Below are 18,275 nucleotides of genomic sequence, written 5' to 3'. Positions count from 1 at the left end.
GACTTCAAATGCTCATCACTTAATTTTGATCTGTAAATACTTCTTGCCTGTTTCATTTTGGAGAAAGTTTTTTCACACAAATTAGTAGTGCCAAAAGCGGAAAAAAAGCCACGGGCAAATTTATGTACATTTGGAAACTGTGTGGATGGAAGACACTTATAAAATTCCAGTAATGTTGACTTTGAATGTTTTTCTTTAAAAAAAGTCGCTACACTGCAAATCAATAATTTCAAACTGAAGTTCTGCGGATAACGTTTCTATATCGACGTCAAAGGGATTTTGAAATATCTTGATATCATCTGAATTTGCATAGATATCTGAAAAACGTGATTAAAAATTCATTTTTAAAGCGCCCAAAGCTTCAATTGCGAAAGTTGCAGGAAACGGAATCTCTGTCGACTGAATGTTTGGCATGTATTAAAATACGTGAAGCATACTTTGTTCAACTTTTGTCGAAAGGTTTTAACATACGAGTATAAATCAGGCAGAAGCTGGTTTTCACCTTGCAATTTCCGGAACTCAGCCAGAGGGCGATTCCTTTCGTCCAAAAAATTTCAATTGCTGTTCAGAGTTTAAAAAAAAAAAAAGTCAGAACTTTACCGCAGCTAAGCCAGCGCACTGCAGTATAATATGGCAAGTCGCTTTCCTCAATATCTTCAAGAAACTCGCGGAACTGGCGATGACTGAGTGCCTGGGGATCTGATATAATGAACAACTGAAATAACTGGCTTTATAACTTCTGACATATCTAAATGTTTTCCACACAAAGACTGTTGGTGAATAATACAATGCACTACTAATGGTTTTGAGTCACCGTCATTTTCTACGGCCTTAGAAAGGAGAGCAAACAACACCTTTATTTTTCCCACACATGTTTTTGCCACCATCAGTTGTAATACATTTTAATTTCTTCCACTGAAGATTGTTTTTCTGAACTGCCCTTTCAACTCCTTTAAAAATATCTTCGCCAGTGGTCGTCCCGTGAATATTGTGAACATCAAGGAGGTCTTCACACTCTTCATAATATTTGGCAATACCTCGAACAAAAAGTAGTACTTGATCAGTATCTGATACATCTGCTGACTCATCCAATTACGAGTCGGAAGATTGCCGGTTGTGTGACAAAGCACGCTACGAAACTTCCTGGCAGATTAAAACTGTGTGCCCGACCGAGACTCGAACTCGGGACCTATGCCTTTCGCGGGCAAGTGCTCTACCAACTGAGCTACCGAAGCACGACACACGCCCGGTACTCACAGGTTTACTTCTGCCAGTACCTCGTCTCCTACTTTCCAAACTTTACAGAAGCTCTCCTGCGAACCTTGCAGAACTAGCACTCCTGAAAGAAAGGATATTGCGGAGACATGGCTTAGCCACAGCCTGGGGGATGTTTCCAGAATGAGATTTTCACTCTGCAGCGGAGTGTGCGCTGATATGAAACTTCCTGGCAGATTAAAACTGTGTGCCCGACCGAGACTCGAACTCGGGACCTTTCGCGCTACATTTACTGTGGCAAAACTAGTCATAAATACATAACACGGGGGGGGGGGGGGGGGAGGGCGCAAATTATTATAGTGAATGTGACAAACTTTAAAATAAGTGTAACGCATTACCATTTGCAATTCCTACACCTAATGTACAATAACTCAATAAGCTGACATCTCAGCACAGAACGGCGTCAACACCGTCATTGACGTCGCCGCCAGTCATTGATGTCGACCTGTCTGGCAACGGCAGGCGTCACAAAATGTAAGAGAATACTTTTAAAAACGAATTCTAGCGTTCTACAGTTGTGTGTGTAACGTATTACGGTTGTAGGGGGCACTGCGGCTTCTGGAGATGAGGCACGTATGGCTACCGGCGCTCGACAAACAACGTGTTAATCAGACATCTGGTATTTTGCGTCGTCACTTGGGGGATTGAAGAACTATCACATTTAAATTTCAGTGTATCAATGTGAGACAAGATAAACATGGGATTATTTGTTTAAATTTTACCAATATGCAACCTAGCGGCGAGCAGCCAACGTGGATAGTTATCCAGGAATTCATAGTTTCGACGATCCTCTTTAGTTTCAGACGTTGCCCACACAGCAAGAGCACTACGAGAAAAAATAGAAGTGAGTACACCATGTAATGGCAATTGATAGACGTTCCCAAAGAAATAAAAACGGAAGTGATGCGTTGCAGCAGACAGGCCGTTAGTTAGAGAGCTGCGACTGCAACTTTTTTTACGTCCGCAGAAAGAGTCTGTACTGTGTCTCGATGAAGAGAGGACACACACATTTTATCGCTCCTCCTATTACTATCGCTCCTCCTATTACAACAGTTTTGTTAATAATATTGGTTTTTGGGTTAATATAAATAACTTCAAGTAAAATACAGTGCCTGTCTATTTATTTGACAAATATTTCATCTCACAGCATCGAAATATGAGTTTGTCTCATTACGCGACGCGGTCAACAAGACGACGGCTGTATCAAAATGACCACCGCAGCAGCAAGAAGAGAGAAAGGTTTCCATAGAGAAGAAAATGTAGCTAAGAACATTTACTATTAAATTTCCTAGAAAGTTTATTTCAAATGTGTTTGATGATGTCTTTCCGGCATCCGTCCGTAAAAGCATTTCATTAACTTCCATTTATGGTTTCATAATTAAAAGTCATAACATTTCCAATTCAAAAACTTTTGTTCATTATCCAACCAGTAATAGAAACATAATATAACACAATCAAAAATCAGGAATATTACCTTCCTTTATCACAACTAAAAGCAGAAAAAATTTCAGGCATCAGTAAATGTAATACGCGTGGCCCACAGTAAATTAAGAAACAATTGTAATGATTATTTATTAATTAATGTCCAGAGGATAATTCTGCACGAAATATTTCAATACGGTGTGCCTCTAGTATTTGGGATAATGAATGTAACAGTTCTGCCCATGTTCCATGGGGCCATCTAAACGACTTTATTTACAGCGTCAACACGACGTAGTATAGAGAAAAATATCTGTAATACAATACATATACAAGCAGCACATAGTAATGCGTTGAAATCTCAAGTACAAAAAAGGAATGTGGTAGAAGGGTGTCTTGCGAGTTAGATGCAAGAATCTGATTAGAGCCAAGTTAATCTGTTCTATTAGAATTCCGCACGAAATGGAGTCTGCAGAAGTGTGCGCACTTCCGTGTACAGTGGTTCAATAATTTGTTGTGGGAATGTCGCTATTCCTTTTGAACGGGTCCATATTAGAGTGTTCCGAAGCGCTTGGACGACGATAAATGCAGTTTGCTACCTGGAACCACAGCTCCTTCTGAGCAATTGTTTCTAGACTAAAAATATTCTTTATAAATCAATGTAGTTGCCAGAAAATTGGAAATAGTTGGGTGCAAAATCGCAAAGTAAACATGTTAGTGTTTTTCAGCTGCGCTTATATCCTGTAGAAGGTCGCGAAGGCAACCCCAGTGCTTCCAACAAACCTTTTCTTCCACCTTCCTTGGTGAGAAATAAAACATTCGAACACGTGATTGCATTGCATAATCATCTTTATGAAAGGGAGGAACTGTGTTGTTCTCGTCTTCAGTCTGGAGCACCATTTCACACTCTTACATCTTGTGCGACCATCCTTCATCTCTAACGAACTACTGCAACCTACTCCCACTTGGACTTGCCTATTATAGTGAAAATTTCTTCTCGCTCTTCTCCTTTTGGTGAAGTTGTGCTATGCAACATTCCTTTCTCTCTCCTGTTCGATTCGGTACCCCTTCCTTTGTTACGCCATCTAGCCCTCTGACATTCAGCGTATCTCTGAATTATCCACCATATATGAAACGCTTCTGTTCTCTCCTCGTCTTAACTATTGTCCACGCTTCAGCAAATTTTGTCAAAATTATATTTGCGCATTTTTCCGCCTTATATGAACAAGTTAAATGGAAGAACACTTAGAACAGTTTGTAAACCAATACGTGTTGAGGGCCACATTGTGGAGACTGCCAATTTAGACATCTGGAAAATATATTCACTACACAATAGCTTTTATGAGTCAAAAATGGTGGTGAAAATAAATAAATAACAGCCTAAGTGAAGAAAAATGCCGGATCGATTCAATAAATATTTGGCTGTGGTACCGTCCATGAAGAAACACGGCGTAATAGTTTCGATATTTTCGTTCTACCTGTGCCGCTGGCAGTTATGTGGTTCCCCAAGCAGCAGAAAGGTCTACAAATTTGTCCCTCGTTCCTTAACCTATCCCCCTCTGCATCGCCCGATTTTAAAATCGACTACATTTCATGAGCTTTGTTTTACTTTTGTCCGTGTTCATCACTGCATGATACTACAAATGCCATTCCACTGATTTTTCCAAGTCCTTTGCCATCTCCGACAGAATTACAATGTCATCGGCAAACTTCTCATAGTTCCAATTTATGTTTGGTTTTCTTTGCCACTAGCTGAATGTACGCACAAGATGTGCGACAACAAGCTACAATCTTGTCTCATTGCCTTCATATTAAATACTGTATTCTTCTGGACTGTTATCTATCTCGCTTCTGTATAACTTGCAGATAGCTTTTTGCTTCCTATGTTTTGCCTCTAATAACTTCAGAATGCTAAATAATGCACAGATAAGACACAGCCACAATTTGTGTGTAAAGAACAACGTCATCTTTGACATTTCTAATTATAAAGTTATCATCATCATCATATACATTAGTATACTCAGAGTGCTACCGAACACCACATAAGCTAGTAGAGTCCCTTATCGCACAGTCTACAATTTTCATTATTTTCGACATTAACATCTTTTTGACGTGAAAAGGTCCTTAACAGTGATGGTCCAACAGTCGTGCTGGCCCCATGTCGCCAAGTGTGCATTCGCGAAGTAATACTTTCGACTCGACGTCCAAGAACAGGAGTCATACCTCAGAGACCAATTATTCAATCCGAGCGAACCGTATGTTGTTGGGAAGAGAGACTCTCATATAGACGGGAGAATCACAAAACTCTAGCACGAACGTAGGCTCACAACCCGTACCGATGCGCAGTACGCGGATGAGGCCCACTTGGGACAGATGCTGGCTACGTTAGGCGTGGAGGCGTTTTTCGTCAGGTAGCAAATACGGGGTGCATGCGCAGAGTCAGATCTGTATTGGGGTCGAAAACGATACACCATACACGATACACGATTGACGTTTTCGACATCATAAGTGCATCACTGTGCGATATTGTGTATTATTCTTTTCACTATCTAAACCACCTCAGTTGCTCACAGCAGCCACTATCGAGAATATCCGATGTTTTCGAACCGGAACTGTAATATCTCACGGAGCAATCATTTAAAGCGTAAAGAAATATTAGTGACACGTTAGTTGTTGTATTTTTATAGTAGGGTAGATATCCTGCGCCTAATAACGTTGCTGTGACGCTACCTCAGAATTTCCGCAGCAACCCTGAGCTCCACCGCAGCTCTTCGTCGCGTCCACGTGTAGTGGAGTCGGAGTGGGAGTGGGACCAGGGAGAGGCGCGGCAGCCAGTGTGGGCGGCAAGCGCACCAGCCGGCCGGTCTGCAGTCTTTTAAGAAAACTATTCCGTAATAAAAACTGATCCTCGCATATATCACAACTTTATTCGTGTGCCCCGCGATGGACTGATTACCTTATCGTTAATCCTCATAGTTATTGCGATATTTCAAAATTACGCAAGCTACTGCAACAAAATCAAATAGTTAGCAATGAAAAATAGAGGTCGGTAAGAATTTTCGTTTGGTGCTCGTTAGGTTACATGTTGCTGCGTACGAAATGTAGTCAACATATTCGACTATTCTTTAGACTTGTGATGGAATCTATAATTCACTCCATTCTCGAAAAAAAATGGATCGTATATGACGCACACCATTATACTTGCGTGCCCAGAAGATAAGGCGAGAATGAAATATTCGTAACACCCTTGTATTCGTGTACACTGAGATATCGAAACAAGATTTTGGCAAATGATAATACGCAAAGAGAGAGTAGGATGGCAAATGCTTACTGTGTGTAACTTTCTTATCTAACGCGATATACAAGCGACTACAGATTGTTTTTCAATGGAATAATGTAATTTTTTTAATATGTCGACAGATGCTAAACGAGAATTGTTACACGGTCATATAAACCATAGGAAGTTTTCGAGAAATTTCTCTGACATTCAAAATTGTAAGCGTTGTAAGAGTCACCTATCGAAATGTTGTGGGATTGTCTCCAGCCGCAACACGAGTGCCTTCGGAAGATGATTTTGTGTACATTGTAAATGATCTATATGTCCTACTGAACTTTCCAAATGTAGTCGGTGATAATGACAAAAACACGTTCGTCTAAAACGCCCCGAAAATTCTGGTGCAATGTTTTATAGTTATAAACATTTTCATTCGATCGCTCTACAAGCCGTTGCAGATCGTCACGGGAAACTGGTTATAATCGATGTTCGGTGACATAGGGAGGAAAGAGAAGATGTAGATTTCGTTCTTCTTGTGTATTTCGCTTGATGCCGGAAGGGAAGCTTAATATACCGCCACAGACTCCACTGCCAAAGACATCAGGTGTTTGTCTTTTCTGTTCGCTGGAGACGAGACATTTTATTAACTTTTACAGTCGATAGGTCTTTAATCCAGGGAAAGATAATTTCGGCAAGCAGTCTTCCCGACAATAACCATTAACCATATGTGCTTTAGGAATAATGAGCGCTAAGTGGAGCATATTTTAGAAGCCAATATGAACATCAGAATTTGCTGACGATATTTATCAATTTGCATATTCTCCACAACACTGAACTAGAAGAATTTCGGAGTGTCCACGAGCAACATACAGCAGAAACTGAGCGTTCTATGCAAGGCATTTATTAGACAGGACGAAACTTTGACAGACTTCCAAACGAAGCTGTCGAAACGAGACTGTTTTGGAAACTTTTTCACATAATAAGTCACGATTTTCATGTGTTCGTCAGCTATGCTACTTCAACTTTTTAAGACAATGAAAGAACTAAAAGATTAAGAAAATATAACATGTACTTGCACTTTGTAATACTGCTGCCATACATCAGATAACTTATCCGCCGGTTCGATAAAGAACGCGGCGGAAAAAAAAGCTGCTCTCGAGGCTTCTGCTGGAGCCATTAGTACAACAAAAGAAACACAAGAGGGAGCAACAGTACTGACTGCTGTCGGAGGGCAGCCGGAGTCACTCGGACGCTCTGCTCACCGCTTCATTTGCAGCGGAACTGAGCAGTACTGCTTTGTTTGGCCAGCACGGCGCTGCTCATAGCACAGCTCCGCTATAAGCGCCGTCTTAAGAGCGTAGCGGGAACAGCGTGGCGTCTGGAGTGTTTGAGGCTGTGTCGAATGTTTCTACTGCCTGCAATGAATCGCGGGAACTACCAGCTACGTGTTTACATACAATAGTTCCGTTTTTACGACTAGAACGTATGTTAAATAACGATTCCAATAATATTAATAGTGAGAACAGGTGTTTTGAAGAACTTTCGTGTGTGTGTGTGTGTGTGTGTGTGTGTATGTGTGTGTGTGTGTGTGTGTGTGTGTGTGTGTGTGTGTGGGCGGGGGGGGGGGGGGGGGGGTAGGGAGGGGGGGGGACTGCGTTCCCAATATCGCCCCTAGGCACCTATTTTAATTTGTTAATCAAACTGCCTCGCATTTTCCTCTTAAAATTTATTTGATTTTATTAAATTCGTCATTTCTATTGTTGTAAGCCTTGTACAAGAAGAAGGGGCTCCGTTTGGTCCAGCCCACAACGCGTGTGTGGTGTACTTCCTTTCAGCCCCATCGACGGGTCGACGTTCTCCTCACTCGGCTTCGAATAGGCCACAGCCCTATGACGCATGGCTTCCTGCTCCGGCGAGAGGACCCTCCAATGTGTGGTGCTTGCGGCGTCCAGGTCACTGTGCGCCACGTTTTATTGGATTGCGTTTTATTTTCTGACGAGCGGGCCGAGGCTGACTTGCCTGCGGACCTGCCATCTCTTTTAGGCAACACTCGGACGAATGTAGTTAAAGTTTTAAAGTTCTGTGCCGAGTCAAATGTTTTTACAGAGATTTTAGGGAGAGGATTTTAATTTGCTCACTGTGTGACTAGCTCGCCCATATTTTTTGTAAGTGGCCAGCCAATGTCAATTTCCTGTGGCATTCTTGTTGCTATGTTTTCCCTTTCCTTCGGTTTTACTTTCTTATGTAGCATTTTCCTTCTTTTCCTGCTTTCTTTGAGTGTGTGCTTCAGTTTTATTAGGTCTGTCCACATTCGTTCCTTTTAATGTGTGTCAGGGCGCTGATGACCTCGATGTTGAGCGCCCATAAGCCTCAACACACACACACACACACACACACACACACTAACTTGGAGCACTTCAAATCTTGAGACTCCATGACGGGCTGTTCAGAAAAAAAAAAAAAAAAAAAAAAAAAAAAAAAAAAAAAAAAAAAAAAAAAAAAAAAAAATGAGAATGCTGACAGTGAAAGAACCCAGTCCGGTAAAAGATGCGCAGAAGGAGACAGTGAAGATGGAACTGCAGTTGTAAGATAGAAACTTGGAAGGAAACCTGCGATGACGCCTGAGGTAGAGAAGAGCTGGTCAAGTATTGTACGGAGATGGAAATGAATTTGTTTGGTTCGGATGGAAATGATGTAAAGCAGGTGATGTTCCAACTTGTCTTAAGAAACAATCCGCCCCCCTACCTTTTCTTAATCGGCGAACACGGCGGGTCGAAAGTGGCTCGACTTGCTTTTGAAAATGTATTGTTCCCATTTAACAATAAGAACACCACAATCACTGACAAGGGCTAGAATTTTAGTCTTCACTCGAGACAATGTGAGTTCATTTTTCTGTATTCTCAGAACAGAACTTGACAAAATCTACTTCAACCCAACCAGGAAACCACAAGCGTCAGAAGCATAAATGTGGACGAGCTTTGTACAAAAGGGAAACTGCAATCTACAAAATGTCAGGGCAGAGAGGGGAAAGCTAAACACCACCGTCACCCAAACGCCAGCTGCCCACCAGTAGTCCCTCTGACGATAGTTTTCCCCAGAAAAAAAGCAGGACTTGACGCTAATGAATGGAGCTCCTCTGAGAGTTATTCCAGGATATCATCCATCAGAATGGATTCAATGTGATTTGTTTTGCAAGTGGATGAAGTATTTTGCCTCTTTCGTGACGATTACTACCGAAGACCGGATTGTTTTAATTCAGGTTGGATCAATCACAATATAGAAACTGAGAAATGGATTTCCAATAATGAGGGTGGAATTGTGACGCAATACGAAGTCGCCGAACTCGACGGCAAAACATACACTACACCAGCAATCGTGAGTAATGCATCGAGTAGTTTTCGTAGCACTGGCATCCACTTTTATAAAGACTCAGTATTTTACTTACGGATGCCAATTTTGTTCGTGAAGTGAGCGATAACCCGAAAATGCGTGTTTGTGAAGCTCATTGTGTGCCTCAACTACTTACAGATATTGCCACAGTTCATCTAGCACTCAGACCTTTTTCACAGTGTTGACAGCCAAATTAAGTCTGCAGGTGAAGATGAACCTCAATCCGAGTCGCATTTCTCATATGCCTCCATCTCAGTGTATCCTATAGTCTCGCCCAAGAACATAAAAAAGCGGTACTAACCAGCGTCTCACGAACCAAAGCGTGGAGAGATCAGGTACTGGCCGGTTTTTATAAGGAAAAGATGGATGCCTTTTATGCTTCTCAGGATACAAACATGTCAAATGAGTCTTCAACAACCGGCGCAACACAAATGAGGAATCCTGCCACCAACTATAAAAGGAAACATAAAAGAAAGTCTAAAATCTCAAGTTCTTCTGAGAGTCACTAGCACACACCGAGGGCGATCTCGAGGTGTTTGTTCGTGACGATTCTGTGGATGTCACCTGTGCATTTTGTAATAATAAATTTTCTTATGATTTCAGCGGAGAACAATTGCTTACGTGTTTTTCGTGTTTCAATTGGAATCACACGTACTGTGATGCACAGTGAGGGGACCGGAAAAGATATATACGTTCTTTCCGTCTGATAATTAACTCTTAAATTTGATATCCGTAATTCTGATGAAAATAACCCCATCTAATTGTACAAATGTGTTATTGTTTTCCAATAAAGCATAAAGGAGTTGGTTTTGTCTTACTTTTAAATTAAATCTTTTTTCAGCGAACCACATTCAAATCCACATATAAAAGCTAAGCCAATATGAGATTTTCCATTTTTGAACCGGTGCTCCTAATTTCACCTAATGGGCGATAATAGTAACAGGTGTAGACGATATTACGAATCCACCCTCTGAAAATTGCCTTTCGACACTTTTTAAACTTTCCAAGATAACACACGCTTCCATAGCAGGAGGCTGACGAACAGAGAAATAATTATGGTAGGTCATATTAGGGGCCCTTTGACTGATGTTTTGATGTTATTCGTGTATGGAAGTGGGTATTACGTATACTCGATAATGACTGGAGTACTGCAAATTGGGCCGATTTGTGTAAACTTTGAAACAAAGCGACTAATTCCGACTTGCGTAAAAATTCACAGGTCTTAAAAGCCACATGAGTAACAGCACAAAACGAGTCTAGAAAAAGTTTTCGATATTGGATGTACACAGAAACGTAAATATGAAGAAGACCTGCTCACAGACCTCATAATAAAGAATGACTGTCGAAGTGCTCTCTCCCGCTTTTTAACTCTCGTGTTCATTACACAGTGAGAGGACAGAAGCAGGCAGAGTCGTCAGCACTGGTCTACAACTAAAGGTGCATTCGCATTATAAAAACTCACCAGCACTCTGTTTTCTGTCTTGTCTCCTTTCGTCTCCAACTTAACGACGTTCTTGTGCAGTATCTTGACATGTTTTCCAAGTAACGCTTTCACACTTTCTGCAACAGAAGAGAATAATTCATATAGTGAAGTCGTAACTGTTGGTACGGTCTTACTATCACAAAACACACACTGAAGTAATATATTGTCTCTCGTCATATTCTTCAAACGACGTATAGTCCTGGAGTTTGAAACAGAAGATCACAAGCAGAATCGGACAATCATTTTTGAAAGACATTCCGTAAGTGTGTAACACCCTTCTAAAATAAAAACGAGTGAATAAACAGAAATTTGAAGTCTAGTAGTATGAGATGGGAGAGTGCGTAAACCCATGAGATTATGTCACCAGCAGGGTGGCTACTTTGGAAGCTGTCATCTTGAATGCATCTGTTAAATCTCCAATGAAATGTGGGTCATGTGATATATCAGAGATTTAAACAAAACAAAAAAAAAAAAAAAACAGTGGAGCCTTTCCATTGCGAACAGCTTTATTCACGTCCTAATTACGACTAATATTTCTTAGACGCAGGTGACGTAAGAGGTGATGGCATTAACACAAGGCGGCTGCACCGAAGTCACTTGGAGAGGCGAGCGTCCTTGTTATCGCAAAGTATTCAATCAACGCCACCCACACAGATCACCCGTTATCCACAGACCGGTGGTAAAACATGGTGCGAAACCCCCTGGCAATCTGGCACTATCGCAACCAAAGAACAACACGGTATTTGCTGGCAACACATTCATAATTCCCACATAAAAATTCCGTATTTTGCTCGTGTTGTAACACCTTTGGACTCGGGAACACTGAATTTTGCTGTGTTGGTCCACCTTTTATCGGTGTCGTGAGTCTGCGTTATGTGGAGCTACTGATACGTTGGAAGAGAAAGTATACATGTTGTCTCCAGAAAGGGCATAAGACATTCTCTAAAACCGCACAACCAACCATCGCCAGTAATATAGACTTTTGGTTGTAACTTTTGGCTGTACGAATCAACTTTATGATATTTCGCGCAGTACATTTTACATTTCTGTTAGAACTTCAACTCGCAGAGCAGTTGTAGATCTGAAATATAGGAGCATAATCCACTGAATTGTCATGTCAAGGTATTCACATTTCTACTGTAGACCCAAAACCTGTAACTTGGAAGCTGAAGGTTCCATAGAAATTTCTGAATAGCAGTGCAACTTTTAAACCAATAGCCCATTTTTTGTCTCTTACTGAAATCAGACAGCAGAACACAAATGTGAAAATGCGGATGGTGATTTGTGCCCTCCAAAAATCCTTAAACATACATCCAGCTAGCAAGTTCCACACACTATGGTTGCAAACTTTAAGTGGGTGAAATTACTACCTTGGACACAAAATACGTCATCTATTGTATCTAACACAACCGATTTATAGATCCCCAGAGGTGAATTACAGCAACTTTTTATAAAATTCATAGCTAATTACAGCTCAGAAACTGTGGTATTTTCACATCATACCCTATTGAATGATCATCAGCGATGGTAAAAATATGTGATGAAACAGTGACGCCTTGTGAGGGTAACAATTTGTTTCCCTCCTAAACATGACATTTCAACATGAAAAGCAGTCACCAGTGCCAGACCAAACTCGATTTCAGAACTCAGCAGATCATGTATTGAACATCAACCAGAATTCAGGAACGCTAACTGTCGTTAGATATGACCTCATAGTTTGAGTCTCTCAATTGTGATCCATACTGCAGAGTACAAGTTGCATAGATTCACCGCAACTGAGTGATTAAAAGTTATTTGGCGGAGGCACATATTCGTTCTCCCACTGCTCCATATGCAAATGGAACAGAAACAACACTCGACCTCTTGTGATAAAAGATATCTTCCACAATGTGTTGTATGCAGGGTTACTACCTGTCAAGAATACAGACACGATCAGTGTCTTTACCACCACACACCAGAAACTGTGCATCACACCTTTCATTTCGGATGAATTGTAAGAGGGTTTGTACACGAAACTGTAGTATAATACTTCATACAGATGTGTGGGTCACTTTGGCTCAGTTGGTGTATTACCATAGTAATATTTGTAGTAGTAGTAGTAGTAGTAGTAGTAGAGTCAACAGATTCGAACATTACACCACCCAACACATTCAGATAGCAATAGGTTTCCGTCTAACGGTAGAATTCTCAGCCAGTTGTACCATAGTGACACACAAATTCTGTTGATGGGTAGCAGTATTGCTTTGTAACTAACACGAATTTTTGAAACTTCCTGGCAGATTAAAACTGTGTGCCCGACCGAGACTCGAACTCGGGACCTTTGCCTTTCGCGGGCAAGTGCTCTACCAACTGAGCTACCGAAGCATGACTCACGTCCGGTACTCACAGGTTTACTTCTGCCAGTACCTCGTCTCCTACTTTCCAAACTTTACAGAAGCTCTCCTGTGAACCTTGCAGAACTAGCACTCCTGAAAGAAAGGATATTGCGGAGACATGGCTTAGCCACAGCCTGGGGGATATTTCCAGAATGAGATTTTCACTCTGCAGCGCACACTCCGCTGCAGAGTGAAAATCTCATTCTGGAACACGAATTTTTGCTGTGGACGGCCCTCAATGTGATGAAAATTTAACATTGGTGTTGACGAAATGTTAAACTCCTATCATCCTTTTAAACAGACTGATCTAATGTCCGAACTGGCACTTCATTTTAAAGTGATCACTCTCATAAGTGCTTTATGTTTTACACAGGACATTTAAGATTTACAGCACAATTTTATCCCCTACTCACCTGTAGTGTCCATCAAGGCATACTACCCAGCAAGAACGAACTTGCTCCTACTGATCCCTTGTGTGCTTTTCACATCCAACATAAAAAACCACTGAACAGGATTACGCTATTTCTATGACATCATCCCACAGTTCAGAATCTTGAAGGACACTAGAATCCACAATGGCTGACCTAGAGATATTAATGCAGTCCAAAATTTTACTAATTCTCACAATACTACAGTCGACTACCCCCACCACCCATCCCCAGAGTAGGCTTAATAATCAAGTAAATGAACTACGTGTGTCCTGTACTGAATAGTGAAAGGCCCATCATCATCATCATCATCATCATCATCATCATCATGAAGCTTCATCAGAGATCTACCACCTCCACTTAGAAGAAACTGACTGACACACAATGGATTGTAAGCATTAAATCATTCCCCTCTCTGTGTTTCTTATTCGGTATGTGAGCATGTCTGTATGTATGTGCTTTTCGTGGTCTTCTCCCCCTCCCCCCACCTCAGTTCAACACCACCCTATGTAGTGCCTGGTACATTTGAGGAAGAGGAGAAGCAGCAGCAAGAGATATCAAACATTCAGGAACACTCCCTGACACAGCTCCCAACATGTTGGAGTGGAAATAAGTACATTTGAGTAGCAGCACATGCAGAAATCAAGTCAGGATGGAAAACTGTTTCCAGATATTGAGCTTCCATTATATTCATCACCTGCGCCACAAGTCAACAGGCAGACAAACTCTGTGAGGCAGCACCAGATACATCACAACAGGACGTGGAATTGTTTTCAGACTTTGAGCTCCCTGCACCACTCATCAGGCCTCGGCTAAGCTATCACGGAGTATATGAATGTGCGGTGCCTGTTCTTTCAGACATGTCCGAAAGAACAGATGCCACTCAGAATCCACAGCTGTTATACATTACATGTAAATTGAAGGTGGAGAGGAGAAGAAAGGAAAGGGGTGGGATCACTGCTGTCAACTGCATTCGGACATTGTTGTTATTCAACAGTAGTTATCAACTGACAGCCAACAGATCAAAACATTTTAATGCTGGTTTATCAGCAGACAGAGTTTAAAGTTATAGTGGAAATAGCTGAAATGCATCAAAGATTGCTCGACAACCGAGTACAAACCATTTCCTCGAGACAGCGTCACATAATCGTACGTTTGAAAAAACTGTGAGAAAAGATAACTCTTAGACCTTTCAGGGTAAAGATACAGGGGTGGATCTGGGCCAAAAATAGCTTGCTTTGTCTAAATGGTTCACTCTGTTGGAATGTCACCCGAAAATAGCACGCTAAACTGATAACGCTATCTGTTATTGTAACAGCTGAGCAGTTAAACTTCAGCTCACTTAAAACAAGCTAAGTCTCTTGAACACAGTTGAAACTGGACTGCAAAGTCTCTCTCAGACATTGCAAATGTATGAACTACTAAGGCTCCCTCACTCAAACATCTGAAGTGGTAAGTCTCAATGGATATACACTTATCACCCAGAACTTTATAACCCAGATAGGGTTGCCAGATTTCAGTGAGGGAAAATAGGAACAAATTTGATCGAGACTGACATTTTTCGAAATAATTATATTTACTGCACATTCTCTTCATAGTACACTCGACATACTGAAGGGGAGTACTCTTCAGTTGAGCGTGCAATTCTCAACATTTTTTTCATTAGACAACACTGTCTTATACAAATCACTGCAACTTTCATCATAATTGAAATAAATGTACAATTCATTATTTATTAGATCAACTGAACATCTGTTTCACTCATCCCTCCATTTAATGTTCATAATTACTTCAAAATCTGGAGACTCCAACCCAGTGAGAGTAAAACAGAAGTGTATTGCTTCCATTTAAATAATCAGTTGGCGAACGTAAAACTGGAAGTAAGTTTCAGAGGCAGAATTCTTCGTCATAATTGGAACTCAAAATATCTCGGCGTCATCCTGGACCGTACACTATGCTTCAAACAACACCTTCTTAACTTAGCTCAGAAGTTGAGGACTTGAAACAACACCCTCCATAAGCTATGCGGAACTACCCGGGGATCTTCAGCAACCACCCTGCTATCTTCAGCTCTGGGCTTTGTGTACTCAAGTGCCGAGTATTGTGCACCTGTTAGGATGAACGGTCATCATACGAGGCTTGTTGACACCCAGCTGAATACCATAATGCGCATAATATCTGGCGCAATCAGATCTACTCCAGTTTATTGGCTTCCACTGTTCAGTATAATGCCTCCTGATCTGTACAGATGTACTGCCCTTATGCGAGAATTCAACAAGATCTCCAGGAATTCTAACCTACCCGTGCATAGCGACCTGTCACTTTTAAACAGTAAGAGACTGAAATCATGCCATCCAACTCTGTGCGATGCTGCTAGCATGGTTGCTAAGGATTTCAAACATCTTAAAGAATGGAAAGGTCGGTGGGAAGCAGTGACGTGTGTGCCTGCATAACATCTTTTCAGGTGCTAAACTTCCAAGTGGATTTGACCTACCACACAAGACCTGGATTACTCTCAACAGAATCCGTACCGGCCATGGCCGATGCAGGGACACACTGTTTAAGTGGAAGAAGCTGCGCCTAGTCCAGCCTTTGACTGCGGGGCTCCGTACCAAACTGTTCACCACATTTTCATTTTCAGTGAATGCAGGATTCGAGCCTATCGCAATGCCGAAGAGGACTTCCTGCTAGCAACTGCAGATGCAGTGCGCTGGATTGAAGGACTGGATATTCAGTTGTACAGACAAACTTAAGTTTCTTGTATGTCAATATGTACATATGTATATGTAATTTAATTTTATGATATGTCTGTATTAGCCATACGCTAAATAATAAAATGTTCATCACGGAGAAAACTCTCTCCATGAATGGATTTGAAGGAAATGTACTCAAAACAGATGTAAATAAAACTAAAACACTGCACAATTTTGATGCGCCAATCATTTATATGATGCAGACCCATCTCTGGTATTGTCATAGTAGCTAACTTTGCTTTCAAATACTCATTCCCTTGCCCCCAAAATACATAAGAAACCATAGCGACCTCTGAAAACATATTATCTACACTAAGGAAATCAACAATACAAAGTGATTCAGCTAATTTCAAAATATTTTGAAATTCAGGCTTTTTCTCAAATGATATGCAATCCATAAAAGGGTAAAAAGTTACTCTCATCAAAATCAAACCATTTATTAAAATATTTCAGACAAACTTCCAATATATGTTTGCATTCTTCAACTTGTGTTTGTTTTTCACCTGGGATCAGGTCCTACAATTTATCTAGCAACTGTTGCATGTTATAACCAAACAGCAGATCATTTATCCTATGTTCTAACTCCATTTTTATTTTCTCCATCACATGGTATAAGTCATAAACTGTAATTTCATTTTTTTTTTCTAAGTTGAGCGCACCCTTCAAAAAAATGTCAGTGAAGTACAAGGAAAATTTTAGATGCAATTCCACTAAAATGAGTTGTTTTCCTGAACCAGACAAACCTATCAAGTGGTTTTTAATGAAGCTGAGGCAATAATCTACACTAGAATAGTATGCAGGAAGAGTTATCAACAATCTTTCTATGACAGGCTTTAGACTTAACCTTCTTGTAGGTATACGTCTCAACAAAGTATTGTATTCTATATCAACATCTCCAGATTTTCCAACACATAAAGTACACCTTGCTTTAGATACATTTCCTGGAAATGGTCGCAATTCTGGAAATTCTTTTCCCCAAACTGAACGATATACTTGCTGTCATCTACTCTGGTGTGTGCTGGTTTGGATATCTAATTTACTTTTCGTTGGATTTGTCACAGTCCCATCCATTTTGAACACACTTCTTCCACAAAGAAATAAGTTCTAAAACGTAAAATACATGATGGCTTGTGATAAAGTGTTGAACCTGCCCCCGAAATGAATGAAACAATATGGCTTGTTGCATGAAGTGGAAGTACAGTTTGTTCACAAAAAGAAAAAAAATTCTGAGGGGGTGCGGTGTTGGGGGAACAAGCCGCACTTCCGTCACGAAGTTGTAGTGCTACAGTAACACTTACATTCCGGTATCACTTTATTTCCAAGCAAGGCTCCAAACGGAATTTGTAGTTTCATGTTGAATGATGGTGCTTTATGCTACTAATTCCTTATCACAGACAATTTGAAATTGAAAAGAGCCAGTAATAAAACTCACATTTTGATAATAAAAAGTACAGACCACAACAATCAATGGCTATAATGCAAGGTTCTGAGTTGGATCGCTGAGGCTGGCTGCAACCGACAAAATATGAGCACGGCAAAGTCGCCTGATTTCTGCTGTGGCAGAACTGGGCAGGCCTCGCTGATCTCTTTGTTAATAGATGCACATAATGCAGTCCTGCTTCTCACATCATATTTGTCTCGCTCTCAGTCTCAACTGACATCACATGCGCACCCTAGCATGAAAAATGTACTCTTTATCATAAAATTTGGTACTGGAAGATTAAAAAATATAAGTCATTATGCTTCATGTTCAAAATTTGAACATCTGGTATACAGTTAAAGGTCTGCACTGTATCCGCAACAAAACGGGAAAATTCCATATTTTTCTGGCTAAAACCGTATGTCTGGCAACCCTACCCCAACCTACTATTGATTTCA

The 18,275-nt window shown here is 40.8% G+C and overlaps 1 protein-coding gene across 1 annotated transcript in view; it reads right to left on the bottom strand.

Annotated features, from left to right (window-relative positions):
- Positions 1-18,275, bottom strand: part of LOC126473606 (F-actin-uncapping protein LRRC16A) — a 517,910-nt gene that overhangs the window by 462,035 nt on the left and 37,600 nt on the right. The window contains exon 2 of the mRNA XM_050100768.1: positions 10,821-10,918. Within this exon, the coding sequence (XP_049956725.1) occupies positions 10,821-10,918 (98 nt within the window). The remainder of the gene's footprint in view (positions 1-10,820; positions 10,919-18,275) is intronic.

The sequence above is a fragment of the Schistocerca serialis genome, chromosome 4, assembly GCF_023864345.2.
Source record: "Schistocerca serialis cubense isolate TAMUIC-IGC-003099 chromosome 4, iqSchSeri2.2, whole genome shotgun sequence".
NCBI lineage: Eukaryota > Metazoa > Arthropoda > Insecta > Orthoptera > Acrididae > Schistocerca > Schistocerca serialis.
This window is presented reverse-complemented; position numbering and strand designations above follow the sequence as displayed.